The sequence below is a fragment of the Corvus moneduloides genome, chromosome 1 (assembly GCF_009650955.1).
Source record: "Corvus moneduloides isolate bCorMon1 chromosome 1, bCorMon1.pri, whole genome shotgun sequence".
Lineage (NCBI taxonomy): Eukaryota > Metazoa > Chordata > Aves > Passeriformes > Corvidae > Corvus > Corvus moneduloides.
The window spans coordinates 27712280-27726316 of record NC_045476.1 but is presented as its reverse complement, the minus strand read 5'-3'; the positions used below and the strand labels follow the sequence as shown (position 1 = coordinate 27726316).

Here is a 14037-nt window from a genome sequence, read left to right as displayed (position 1 = left end):
ACATAGGGGTAGCTCACCAAGCACTGCAGTGGCTACCTTCAGCCTTATCACAGCTGGGCGTACCATGGAGCTGGGAGATCATGCTGATCTCCCTGAAAGAATCATGGATTTCAGCTTTAAAAAGCATCTCGCAGCTAAGGAGGGCGGAGAGGCAACTTGCGTCTGCCCTCCGTTTTGTACGGCATCGTCACCATACCTCAGCCGGGCTGAGACCGGGAAAAAAAAAAAGGGGGGGGCGGCGAAATCCTTTCCCTCCGAAACTACATTTCCCAGAGTGCCTCGCCGGCTTCCTGCCTCTCACATGACAGCTGCCTGTCCGCGCCATGGCGGAAGCCGAGGAGAAGGTAGAGAGTGTCAGTGCACTGTGGCCGCAGCGCCGAGCAGCGGGGCTTAGAGCGGGACGGCCGAAGCGTGGGGCCGGGCTGGGGGCACATGGGAGTGGAGGGGCGGAGGGACAGTGCCTATGCCAGGGGGAAGAGACCGGCAGCCAGCCCTGCGGGGTGCGGGGCCGGCGGCGACAGCCTCGGGACAGCCTTCGGGACAGTCTCGCTGCGCCGGGGCGGAGGAGGGAAGATGGAGGCAGGGGAACCTGGGTCTGGCCGGGAGGGTGGGTTTAGAAGTGCATATGGCACCTCTGTGGAGCCAGGATTAAAGAGCTGGAGGTTCTCTCTACGGAGGGACATAGGAGACATGACCAAGTTCATCTCAACATGGGGATTTTTTTCTGAGACAAAACTTGAGGAGTTTCTTGCTGTTGTTCCCTAAATCGGATGTTCTCCTATAGCTCCCCGTCCCTAGGTTGCTCCTTCCCAAGAAAAAAAAAAATAAAGCAAAAATGCACTTCCTGGCCCTTTCAGGTACTTTCTAAGTGTTTCTTTGCTGAGCCAGCATTTGGACAGACAGCTGAGCTATGCGATCTTTCTCTGTCTTGCATGCCTAGAAGTGGGAGAGTCTTAGAATTACTTCAAGGTAACTGGCAAAAGTTAAGAGATTGGCATGTGGTTTCCACCTTCCCTGCTGACAGAGGTTTGTTGGGAGGGCTTGGCTTCCTTGGGGGAGGCTTTTTTTCCCAGGATTGGTGAGTTTGTAACTGTGGCAGCCTTTGGAAGGATAAAACAAACTCCGACAGCCTGTGTTTTGCTCTCTTTGGACTATGATAGGAGAATTACCTTACTCATTTCAGTCTATTTCCTGTGGGCAGCATGCACACCTCTACTGAAAGAGATCTGTGTGTTGTGCATGTGTTTCTTTAAAACTCAAGTTTTGTGGCTTTCACCTTCTGTCAGGTTTAAGTTATGGGCCTAAACATGTACTATATTACATTGATGTTTGTAAAAGCAAAGGAAGGGAAAACCCCATACCCACCAAACTGGAAAGCCTGCTTAAGAATTTTTTGAGAAGTTATGTTGGATCTGTTAAGTGAAAGATTATAATGGTGAGAGATTACTTCACATTTCTATGGTTTCCTCATCTGTGTTCCCTTCCTGCATTCTTTGGCTACTTAAGCAACAGCATTTGTCAGCTGGCTGAAGTATACTGCTGATTTTCCCCTAAAGTCTGAGACCCAGCAGTGACTGCTATTCCTACACGATTTTGGATTCTACTTGTCTACAAATCCCTCTTTAGGGATTTCCTTTCCACAGTTACAAGGCTCCTAAAAAGTGGATGTGGAGGATAATCCTCTCAGTTCATGCATTTGGAGGGAAGGGAAAGGAACCTAACAAAACCCAGGGCAATCATAACTACAGTTTACTGTTCCAGTTTGCCTAAGCAAGTGGGAAAACTCAGGCAAAAAGCTTTTCATAGTAAGCTGCTAGCAAAGTGAGTTATTAGGTAACTATCAATTCTGAGCACCTTCAGCTAAGTTCTTGTCAGGGAACAAATACAGTTTCTGTATTGGTTTCCTAAGCCAAGGCTCCCTCTGAATTTTTGCATGTTATTTTCTGCAGTAAAACATAAAGGCCATGAAGCATTTGTGTTTGTATGCCATTTGTGAAATTTAGTATCTGGGGTTGCTGTGCCTTGTGAATACAGGGCCAGGGTAGATGTCGTAAATAAAAATAGATTGATATTTTCTTAGTTCACATGGCCTGATTATTGGAATCAACTTCTGGCATGCCTTAATTTTGTATGTCAGTAGGGATGCCTTTGCACATGGAGCTCAGTTAAGTGGCTCGGGTGGGTGTGAGGACCGGCTGCTGTCTCAGTAAGTGAGCTGTTAACTCCACCCTGCACGTGTGTCTGTCTGTCTGCATAGTGTTAGATAGTGAGCTCATCCTGAAAGTAACTTCCTGTTCTAGACAGCCAAAGATATTGGACCATGAGGGGCAGATGTAGGTGGTGTAGCTGCACTAGAAAGTCTCATGTATACCAGCGGAAATGTCACTTGCTTTAATTCCTTTGTTTGGGAGAGCTTTTTTTTCCAAACTATGTGAATTATATCAAAATATCATAACGGTAGTGCTATTAATTTTGATTTAGTAAGGAGTTGAGTAGGTAGCTTTTGGTATTCAGGAGAGAAAATAAGGTTTTTATTAGGAATTTGATGATACTTTGCATTGGACTTTGTGTGTTGTTCTAGCTCATCCAATCAACTGGCAATATTACACCACAATGTTTTAGTTCTGTTCTCACTTGGTTGTTGTTAAGTAGAGTTTAAGATGCACAAAGATTCTATGTAACAAACTGTAATTTCCTGAAAAGTTACAGCAGCTTGTGATTAGAGACTGGGAGACTGACAGACAAACAGTTGTGCTTGCAAAGTCAAACCTAAACTTCAAAGGATGCCAGGATTTTACTCCATCTTCCCTTGATTCCCATGTACTTTCTACTTGCAGTTTCCCAACTCATGTCACAAGTACAGACTACAATGATAACCCTTCTATGGGATGTGTGTTTTAGAGGTGGGCCTATCTGTAGTGAGTAAAATGGAAGAAACACATGACAGTAATTGTGGTAACAGCTTGCACTAAGCTTCCAGTAGCAGGTAGAAGTGCTGCTTTGCTTCTCTCCCATCTGCTGTGATGGTCATTATGGGCATCGATGTGAGCCTCCACTAATGAAAAGGAAGCCTTTGCTTTTGGTGAACAGGTCACAATAAGTGCATTTTATAAAAGCATGGAAAATAAATAAATGTGAGAAAAAATTACACTGGTTGTCAGTGCATTAATTTTTTTTCCTTTTCCATTTTTCTCTAAGCTGTTGGTAAGGGTGTAATTTTTTTTTTTTTTTTGTCTTCTCTGGTGGAATTCTGTACCTATTTATCTTACTCTTCAAATACTCCATAAGATTTGAAATTCTGGCTTCTCTCTTGCTTGTTCTTTGTTTATATCATATTTTATTGTTAAAATGCTTACATTCACTGCCAGTGTATTAGTTGTAATCCTTTATTGCTATTGATAAAGATAAATACGTTAAGTAAATCTTCGTTTTGCTGACTTGAGGAGGCATTGCATCAGCAGATTTTCTCAGTGGACAGACGAGAGATGAGCAGGAGTTGACTTACAAAATTTTTTTTGTAGGGTAGAAAGAATCATTATCTTGCCAGAGAGAGATGTTTTAAAGGTACAGTTGTTTGAAAGGCAGGAGAAAGCCACATCTTGTGTTAACATGGGATGAGGAGGAGAAAGTCATTGAATGCTGGATTTCTATGGAAAATGGTTTGAAATTATATAAGTTTAAAATAAGCCTATTAACAGCTAAATAGTTGAATAGTAAAGCTGGTTTGTGGATAACTGGAGAATGCTGTTCTGCCATGGAAGTCAAGATCTGGGCAGTTTCTTTGGAAAATTTGCTACTGCTTCTGGAGGAGGGGAAGCTATCACAGGGACAGATTCTCAGATGATCCAGTCACTCTCTTTTAGGGTAACTGACAACAGTGTCCCTGCTGCTCCTGAGTATCAGTGTGGCACTCAAATGCAAGTGCAAGCACAAATCGGGTATGAATGGCGAAGATTGTCATGAGTCTGAGGTGCTTCTGCTTTGTCTTTCATTTCTTAATAAGGGTTTAAAAGTACTTTTTAAAGGGAAATACTGCTCAGTTGTGTATGTACTTAGTTATTTACTCCTTTGTTTGTTGTGTCCTTTTCAGGAAACCAGGTCTAATGAGGAATCAACAGATGAATCTGAGGTAACCCTTCTTAAAATGTTTCACACTCGAATCTGTGTCAGTGCGGTCAGTGCTAGTTTTTTGTCAATATGGAGTGAAAAATACTACTTCACTGGTTGTTTTTAGAAGTTTGGCCAGTATTATGTAGCAAGGATTGTTAATCTGCGTTTAAATTATTAAAAAGAAGCTGTGAATTGCTATTAGAAGCTTCTTTATATTTAAAAAAGCCCCACAATCACCCCATTATAGTAAAATGAATTATGTTGAGAGACAAATTCAAGTATATGTGCTTCTGTTTCAATAAAATGAAAATGTGAGTCTAATTATATAAGCAGTAATACTACATTCAAGTAATTACTTTGGTATTTTAATAGCTTCACAGTCTAGACTTAATCATGTCCCATAGACTCTCTGTTCTTGAGATGATGTTTTGTCACTAATCGTCTCCTGTTCTGGAGAGGTCTGCCTACACTGCTGTAGGTGATGGGAAAAGGGGGCTGGGGGTGAAGAGAGGAAGGGAGCTAGAGAGAGTTCAAGAGTTTGTCCCTGAACAGTAATGTACTAACTCCAAACCTGTCATCACTGGAGGAACCATAAAAGATCTGAAAGACCCAATTGACATCAGGGTGGTCTAGGATAGCTACAGGAAGGAAGAAATAGAGGTGTCTGAGCAACTTCAGTTGTGGCCCACCAGCAAGAACAGAGGACACAGAGAAGGTTATTACCTTGAGTGTTTTCACCCATTATGTATCTAAGTCAGAATAGCTCATAGACTTATAAAACTTTAATAGACTTGCTATTAGGAAGATTTTCTGGTTTTTACCTAGGGACAAATCTCCATGCTTGAGATCTGGGTTTAAGCATTAAGCAGACAGAAATCCCAATTTCTGTGACAGTAGATACTGCAGAGACTGTAGTGGTGGATTCTGAAAAAATCTTTTTGCAGTGGAAGGTGGCTTTGCTTCTTGTGAGATGATTGTTTTCTTTCTTCCATTGAGTGATTGTCTTCAGTGGCACTGAACGACAATACTGGTGAGAAGCAGGGGTTTTTTTGGCCCTTTAACATTGCTCTGTGGAACAGCTACCGGGACCAGACTTTTTTTGCCCAGTGTGAAATGCTTTCATTCTGAATAGTGCTTTGTGATGTGAAGTGCAGATAAACAATCACTGGGCAACGACTCAGTACTTAGTAGAATAGTAATCCTCTCAAGGCTTGACATTCACAGGATAGTGAACACAGATACTTACCTACTGAGGTGATTTTTTTTTTTCTTCAAGCCTATTGTAATGAAAAACTGGCACTTTTAATGGCCTTTCAAGATTTCAGCTGGTAGTAAATCAGTATTTACAGCAGAATTAATCAGGTTGCCAGGTTGGTGGGGGTTTACTGTTTTTTACCTTAAGGAAAAATAGGCATCATGTATCTTTCACAGAATTGAAAGTCCTAAAATTTCAACTAGACTTACGTTAAAGTTGATGTCTGTTTTTAATGTTAATTTCACATGCAGAGAGAAGTGAAAAGGAAATTTATGTATTAAGAATGAAGACGTTTGGTCTAAAGAACAACTGTCATTCTAATGTCTGTGAAAATGCTTTGCATTAGTCGTCTTTGAGTATTAAGTCTAGTCTGTAGTATCTTGATCAGTAAATAGTTAATAGAATTAAACTGATTAGACTATTTCTAATGATTGTTTAGATAAAACCAAAATGGTAAAAGCACAAAGTGTAAATGTTCTGAGTGCTTGCTTATATTAAGTATGGTCAGAACTAAGATCAAACTGACGGCTTCACTCCTAGCTCTTGTGATCATAAAATTATAATTATTTCTTTTGGGTGGCCTATAGTTTGAATAATCAGGGATGGATTTTATGGTGGTGGTTCTAGAATCAGACTCTTAATTCTTTCAGCCTGTGTTTAGTTTTAGCCATTAAAAAATATTGTATTTATGGCATGGTCTTCATAGACATCTTACCATAGTACTAAAATTTTTTACACATACAATTACTCTTGCAATTAATTAAATTTAAATTCTTCATATAAAATTGAATATTGTTGCCGCGATGCTGGCCAGGTGGCTAGCTCGTGGGCCGAGAACCAGGCAATAGCCTTGCCTGCCACAGCAGCAGAGGACGGGTGCCGAGCGAGAGTGGGAGTTTAAGCGAGGTCCAAGCAAGGCTCACTTTAGCCACCGATGAAAAAGGCGCAAGGAGAGACGAAGCAATGAGGGACTCTTCTCAGCGGGACAGGAACCGGGTTTATTGGAGCCCGGAAAAGAAGGGTCGAGAAGCGCAAAGAAAAGTCTCTGGCAGGGGGTTTTCTACCCCACTGTTCAGGGCAGAGCAATCATAAAACATCCAATAACAGAACAGACAAGGGGAGTTACATAGGCGGGGATACATACCAATGGGGAGAGAGGTAGGCGGAGAGGGTGAGCACGGGCCAATGACAGAGTGATGTGGAAACCAAGGAAGGGGAGAGCGTGGTCATTGCAAACGTGCAGGGTGTCACATCTTTCCCGCCTTGGCCAGCGAACTTTCTTGCCAGACAGCCTGAGGGTGTCTATGTTGTGGCGGGCAGCTATCTTAGGATACCTGGACCTCATGAGAATTAAACCACTGGACCTTTTGTCCAGCGAGGCCTGGGACACCCTGGCAAGAGCCATGGCTCACCACAACATATTGTTACTAATGATTCCAGAGGGCACATGACACATATCCAACTTCGATCACAGATATGTTTTGTATTATGGAGGAACGCAATAATAAAATTTCTGATTTTGTGTAAACTATGCCCCTGTCCGAACTGGATGTCTAAACAAAATATGGATTTTTTTTTTCCCCCTGATGTTTTTACACTTCTGTGCTATTATCTTAGCAAAGAATCAAATATACATTAATTCTGTCTCATGCAGCAACTCTCTTAACTATCATTCCTTTAGCATCTTCTAGCAAATAAAATTCTAATGCTATTTTGCTACCTGCTTGGTTTGTTTTGAACAACAGACTCTTTAACAATTGCCAGGATGCTTATTTGCACAGACTTGGTGGTAGTGCTTAATAGTAGGCCTCAAATGTGGGAGTCTGCAAAAATTGACTGTCTTGAATGTACGTCATCTAAAACCTCATAAGTGTAAGTTTGGTTCCAGTGATGGCTACACAGGAAATTGAGTTCCTAAAGCTGCCCCAGTGTAAAATACTTCTCAGCTGTTGAAGTCAGAATGTGTAAAATGCAAAGGTATCAACTAGCAAAGATGGTGAATTTGTTCAGATGTTAAGCAGACCTTTCTTCCAATACAGAGATAGCTGTAGTTACTTGTAAAATTCGTAGACCTTGTAGCACTTGTAGAAATGTAATAGATCTTTCCTGGTAACTACAGTACAGTTGACATTTTAGTATCATGTTCTTATATATGATTTGGGATATTACAAGCTTTTTCTTTTCCTGTAGACAGGCTGCTATATATTATGCCATGGTATAATGAGGAAGCTGTATATCTAATACTCCTCTAATTCTTTGGAGAAAACCTAATTGTTTCGTGAAGTAATTTTACTGCAGTCTTGAAGCACAAGTATTTTCTTTTTGTATCTTTGGCTTTAGACATTTGGTTTTAGTGTTTTTTGAAGGGTTTTTGTTAGGGTTTTTTAATTGTTTTTCTGGAGTGTATTTGCATGACTTATCCCAAACTTGTCCAATCATCAAATATGCAGCCAGATTTGAGGCTGGATCTGAGCAGGTTGGTTTGGCTGAAAAGTCATAGTACAATGTGGTTTCATTGGCTTATTTAATTTTATTTTATAGCACCTGAAGCTAAATGTTTGGACTGTCACATTTGATGAGATCTAAAAAGTAGATAACAAAGTAATCTGACTTTTGGCTGTTTGTCAACTGTGGAGGGAAAAAAAAAACTCCATAAATTATGTACAGCCTGAATCTGAATTTATTTTCAAATTATTCTTCCTCCTTGCAATGTGTCTGTTTCTGTAAAATCTTGCTTTTCTCAATTGAGCTGTTTTCTGTCAGACAGGTAGTTATGTTTTGCCAGTTAATTAGCAAGGAATAAAAGGCTTAAATTTTTCTCCTCCTTTCTAATTTACTGCAGGGGTTATGAGCAGATTGTGCTGATCCAGCATGTGACTTTTTTACAGGAAGCACCCTTTCAAGAACAAATGTCCCTGGAATTATAAATGAATGCTATGTCCCAAGAAATAATCCTTGATTATGTAAGGCATGTCACTGATGGTTTGTTGGTTTTTTTTTTTGATGCTGCACTACAGCAGAAATTTTTTGGTTTGCAATTGTTTGCTTGTTAAACTACAAAAGAAAGCCATGTTGGTGCAGATATTAAAGTTCTGCAAAGAGGTATTAGAATAGTATTTTTTTAAGAAAGGTGCATTGATATCTGTATTCCTGCTTTTTTGTTAGAGACATGAATGTGTTAGTCATCATTATTGCACATATTTTCATTCTAGCACTTCTATTTTTATATGTGCCCTTCTTAACTTTTTTTTTCTGTTTTGATCACTGTTACCCTGTGAAAGGGTTTGTTCATTTAGTTTCTTGTTTAGTTATTTAAACACTATATTAATAAATTCTATGAGTTTGTAGACAGAATGGTGTTGTAGAAATTCTGGTTAATCCAGTGCTCAAACTATTTCTGGTGGTTTAGAAATATCCCTCTCTGATGCACTTCCACCACTGAAATTAGTAGTGCTTTTGTTCTTTAAGGTTTTGAAAACTGATCAGAGCAGGAACACAGGAAAAATGTAAGCCTTAAAAAGAGGCAACTAAAAAGCCTTGATATTTCCTTTCTCTTTTCAGTGCACTCCAAATTTTAGTCTTGTAGGTTGGGTCTGGATTAGGTCAAAGCAATTAAATCATTTCAAGTAAATAAAGCATCTGGTGAAAAAGGCTCCTTGTCATACTGTGTTTCCATCAAAATGTTCTCTTAACATGGAATGTGGAGCATAGGGCTGGAAGAGATAAGCTCTTCTGTGGATAGTAACATTTGAAGGGGCATCACCATTGTAAGAAAAATGGATGGTTGAAAAGTAGATTTGGCTACTGTACCTTAGTCCGAGTTGCTTTTTTTTTGTCTCCTACCTGACCTTTTCCAAAGTACTTCTTTTAATCATGCCTCTTTTCCTTATTATTGAATAGCTGTACATTAGGTTATTTTTTTAAAATGTAAAATGGGAGAAAAATGCTCAAAAAGTGTATTCTGTTTCACGTATCTGGGCAGTCTGAGGAGAGATTGCTTCCCTCTGCAGGGCTTTAAATTAAATTGGCCTTTTGGGGAGAATGGAAGGAAAAGTTACATAAATTCCAAGTACAAAGTTCTCCTTATTGATGAAGAAATGTATCATGCAAATAATTTATCAATTTGAGTCAGTAGGATGAGCATAGTAAATTATTTATTGAAGTTTAAATGGAATCTTTTCATACATTAATTTGAAAAACAAGTTTGCAGTGACTAGTAACTATCATTATAATAAACATCATTAGAGGATTGACTTGCAGGAAAAAATGGATTATTACTATATTCTTGTAGGATGTTCTGATTTTGAGTGAAAATTAGATACTTCATTTAATGAGCTATTAATATTAACCAGAAGTGCCTGTTCTATCTGTATGTTGTGGAATACAGAGAAAGTAAAAATGCTGCTCTGCTTCCTACGTGAATTAAATGCAATTGCAAAGCTACTGTGTTAGCAGAGTATGCAGATGTGGCTTTTGCAAAACACTAAATGTATTTTTCTGCATGGAATAACACTCTTGGCTGCAAAAAGGAAGTAACAGTGAAATTCAGCTCTTCCCCCGTGGTGGGTAGGTGAGCTTCAAAAACTGCTATTCCCAAAACTGCCCTGTCAGCTTTTCATATGCAGTAGATCACAAGGTGGCAACTGGGTTGCTTGAGTAGTGTTCACAGGGGAAACAAATGTTTCCCAAGTTCCTTACTCAGCAAAAGGACAATAAAAGTAGAAATGTGTAGCTTCATTGAGATTTGAACTGTGTTTGGATTTTTCTGTGCTGGAATTGGATTTGGACGTGGAAGATAAAACAGCCTATCCTGTGCTGCCTCTGTATGGCGCACTTGGTGTGGATGGACTGATCCTATGGTTTTGAACAATGAAGTGGATTTGGAAGTTTCTGGTGTTCTTTGTTATGCACAAAACTACCAGTTAAATAAATTGATGGAAATTGAAATGAAACCAAATTGTATTATATGGACTTTTTACTGCTCTTTTTTAAACACGCCATTTATGAGGATTGCTCATGTGCAGTATGTCATCTCTGTGTTACTTACGCTTCAAAACTTGGCTGGTGCCCAGCTCCTTCAAACCCGTAGGAGTAAATCTTCAATTGGTGTTGTGCAAATATAGTTTAATATTCTGTATGCCACAACAGTTTTGCGAAGAAATAAAATGCTCTGTATTTTGTCTTTCGTCTGTGTGTCATTTCATACTGTAAATGCAGCCCATTTTGAGACATATTCACAGGCAGCCATATAATCTTAATTCCGTGCTTCTGGTGTGTATCTGCATTTTCCCAGGGTATTAAATAAATCCCTGTGGAAAATGCATGGGGAGAACAGAAATTTCTGTTGTGTGAAATTTTACCATCCTAATCCATATTTACCAATTTTACAGCTAGGTACTGGAAAAGCATTGGTGATTTGCCTTATGAACAGTTGTAAAGGAGCAAGATCAGAGGTTATTCACATTTTTCACTGAACTAACATTACAGTATTTTCACCATAGAATTATGGGAAAATATTTTTAGCAGCATAAGTCACAAGCATGCTGTTATAGTTTAGAAATTTCAGTCTTTGTGCTTTTTGTTTTCTTGTGTATCAGTAGTTGCAGAATTGAAATGAATTCTTGTGCAAGTTGGAAACTTTAATGGGTTTCTAGCTTTTATTCACTATTGCTCTACCTGCTTTTGAACCAGTGACTTCAAGATTAAATGCTCTTTGCTATTCTCATTCTTAAACCAGTTTTTTTTTCTGCTTTGTTAAAATTTTTCTGTAGGAACAACTTTTTTATGAAAGTAATGGAGGAAAAGAAGTTTATGCTCTCTCAGTGAGCTTCCAAAGGGTCTGGTAAAGTGCTCAGGATTTAAATTCGACACAGTACATAAAACAACAACGTGCAGTAAAATTGTATTCCAGTTTTGGTATTATCAAGCAGCCTGGTTAAAGGCCTTAGTCTAAGTTTTTCTTGGCATTCTGTTAGTGTTAGAGATTTGATTGCATTGAGAGGAATTGAGTCAGGATCATCACTGAGGTAAGAGCAGAAGTCTGGAGACCATATTCTAGGGATGGAGAAATGGTAATGGTGAAGCTGCACTTTGTAATAATTACACATCCTACTACAGTAATTCTTGTTTGCTTTGTGGCACTTGATTCTTCAGCACAAGTGGGTATATAATCCAGAACAGTGGGGAATGGAGTGCTTTCTTCTGCTTGCTTCTGGATTTTTTTTCTTTTGAAGGAAGGCTGGGTAAGACCTAGAAATGGCCATCAGGGAAGGTGTGTTTGCATCACTTTGGAACACAGAAGTATTTTTAAATAACAAATATGGGGACATCTACTTGAAGAGCTTTAGAAAATGAGTTTGAGGTGCTATCTTTTTAAGGACTGAATTAGCTTCTAAATTATACTTTATATGTTTCTTGATTGTACAGAGTAACAATCTTCTAGAGGTTTTGCAACAATGAAAATGTAAATTTTAAATTTTTGTTGTGAATTTCCAGGTATTTTTTCAGAAATGATGATTATTTAAATTATTTCTAAACTATAACCTGGGTTCCAGTTGGTGTGAGAAGAAGCAGGACTTGGGCTAGGTGTTTTTTCTGACTTCCATGTCAGAATGGCAGGCAATGGGTTGTCTTGTGTGCAGTTTCTTTCAAAAGTGGCAGCACCAGAGGCAAACACCAAAGAAGCTTGATGTTACAGTGGAAGAACTTTGAGTAAATAGCTGCCTCCTTTACAATGATAGCATTATGTCCTCACTGCCCACCTCAGTAATTTGCATCTTTTTTACAATTCTGACTTCTAAAACTTTCCAAAGACAAACCTTCCTCCTACCCCCATTCTGACCAGATTTGGTCATTGTCTCAGTTTGAAAGACAGGTGTTTGAAAGGCAGCAGCCTCCCTTGGAATGGAAAATATCATCCCCTCCCCTCTGAATTGTTATAATTTTGAAAGTAAGGGGCTTTTAGGCAAAGATATGAGAAAAAGAATAACAGTTCTTTACTAGTATGTGTATGCATAACAAGGCAAACAAATAGCAACAATGGTAACAACATCAAACAAGAACAGAAAACCCAATAAACAGTCTCTTCCCGCTCTTTAAGCTCTTTCCCCTTTGCTGTAGTTACGGCCACAGCCGGCAGGGGCGCTGGTGGCTCCCGGCCGGGCAGGGCAGGTGCGATGATTCCCCCGCGGCTGCAGGGGGCGCAGGGCACGGGTCTGGCCCTCTCTCTCCGCGTGGACAACGGGGGACGGGCTCGGCAGAAGGGATGGAAACGGGGCTTCCTTTACAAACCCGAGGGGCACCCGATCCCGGTGCCCTCTCTGGATAGCAAAAGAAGCTGTAGCAGGGATGAGCAAACTCCCGGAGTGGTATATGAGATGTATCAGACACTTGGCAGCTGTAGCTGAAGCCGCCGGTCTTCCATGCAGGCCAGGGGCTGTGAGTTACAGTGTAGCAAAAACTCAGAGCAGTGGTAAAAAAAATGGCAGGGGCGGGGCAGCGACAGCCCAGCTCCCAGAGAGACGCTCCCTGGGAGGGTGAGAGGGCTGTGATCCCAGGGTTTTCCCCTGGGACACTCCAACAGAGTCCCTCTTTAAGTGAGGTAGGGTGTTAACAAGGTTCCAGTGCAATGGCTGCTCCCATGAGCAGAACTCCTCTCACCACAGAAGGCAGCAGAAGACAGAACCCTGCACTGGTGGTGAATTCTTGCCACAGCAACTGCAGCCTCCTTCCCGTCCGAATGCCAAGAGAGCAAGGGAGAGCTCAGAGCTGCACCCAGCCCCTTCCCCCAGCCCAATTCTTACGGTATCTCTGCCCTCCATGAGAAACCTCCAGGTAAAAAGCAAGAGTAGCCTGCTGGACCTCCCCTGAGATGTGGCCACTTGTCTCTTAAGTATCTGGTCGTTATTGTCTCCTAGCAACACATATGGAGGAAAATTCCGTAAGAGAAAGAAACTGAAGGAGAATTCCTAAACCCCAACAGTCATCATCTTTAAATAAATTTTTCCTAGTGGTGCTGAGGAAGAATAAGACTCTGCTGGTATGCACACTTAATGCAATTAATAGTGGGTCCAATTACTTGAAGTTGCTGTGAAGAACATATTTGCTTTTAGGGTAGAAGGAAACAGACAAATGTCCAGAAATATTCCTGGGTTCCTTCTTACATCAAATAGATAATACACCAATTTAATTTGTAGGGTTCAAAACTTATACCCCTCATCCTTAAAGTACAAGTGATATTCTGATGCCTGCAGTCATAAGGCAATAGTAGGATTTATAAAGGCTGACTATTTTGTGACTGTGAAATGGTAATATAACAAGGAAGAGGGGGAGAAGGCAAATTTATCTCATCACAGGTATAACCCAGTTGTTATTGTACTTAAAGTTGTGAGCAGGGTAAGCCATTTAGTAGGTAAAGATTGGGAGTTTTTCTTCATTTTCATGTTCTCAAAAAACAAACAAAAAAACCTATTCATTGTTTTTACCAAATAGTACAGGGCCTTTGACTTGATTTGGGGTGGAAGTCAAAGGGATCTCCCAACTGTGTTGTGACATGATGATGTTACTTCCTTAAATTCATCAACAGATGTTAGCAATTTGTTACAGTTTGCTGCTTAATATTTTCTACTTTAAGATTATTAACCCTCCTGCATGTGCTAAGTCCTGTGTTGCTC

The 14037-nt window shown here is 40.2% G+C and overlaps 1 protein-coding gene across 4 annotated transcripts in view; it reads left to right on the top strand.

The window, feature by feature from the left end:
- Positions 1-279: 279 nt before the first annotated feature.
- Positions 280-14037, top strand: part of VPS41 (VPS41 subunit of HOPS complex) — a 113588-nt gene continuing 99830 nt past the window's right edge. For 3 of the 4 annotated variants that reach the window (XM_032103303.1, XM_032103292.1, XM_032103275.1), the window contains exons 1-2: positions 312-353; positions 4091-4129. In XM_032103303.1, coding sequence (XP_031959194.1) covers positions 324-353; positions 4091-4129 — 69 coding nt within the window. In that variant the 5' untranslated portion in view covers positions 312-323. Of the gene's footprint in view, positions 354-4090; positions 4130-14037 lie in introns of all 4 variants that reach the window. The other variant, XM_032103283.1, reaches the window with a different exon arrangement.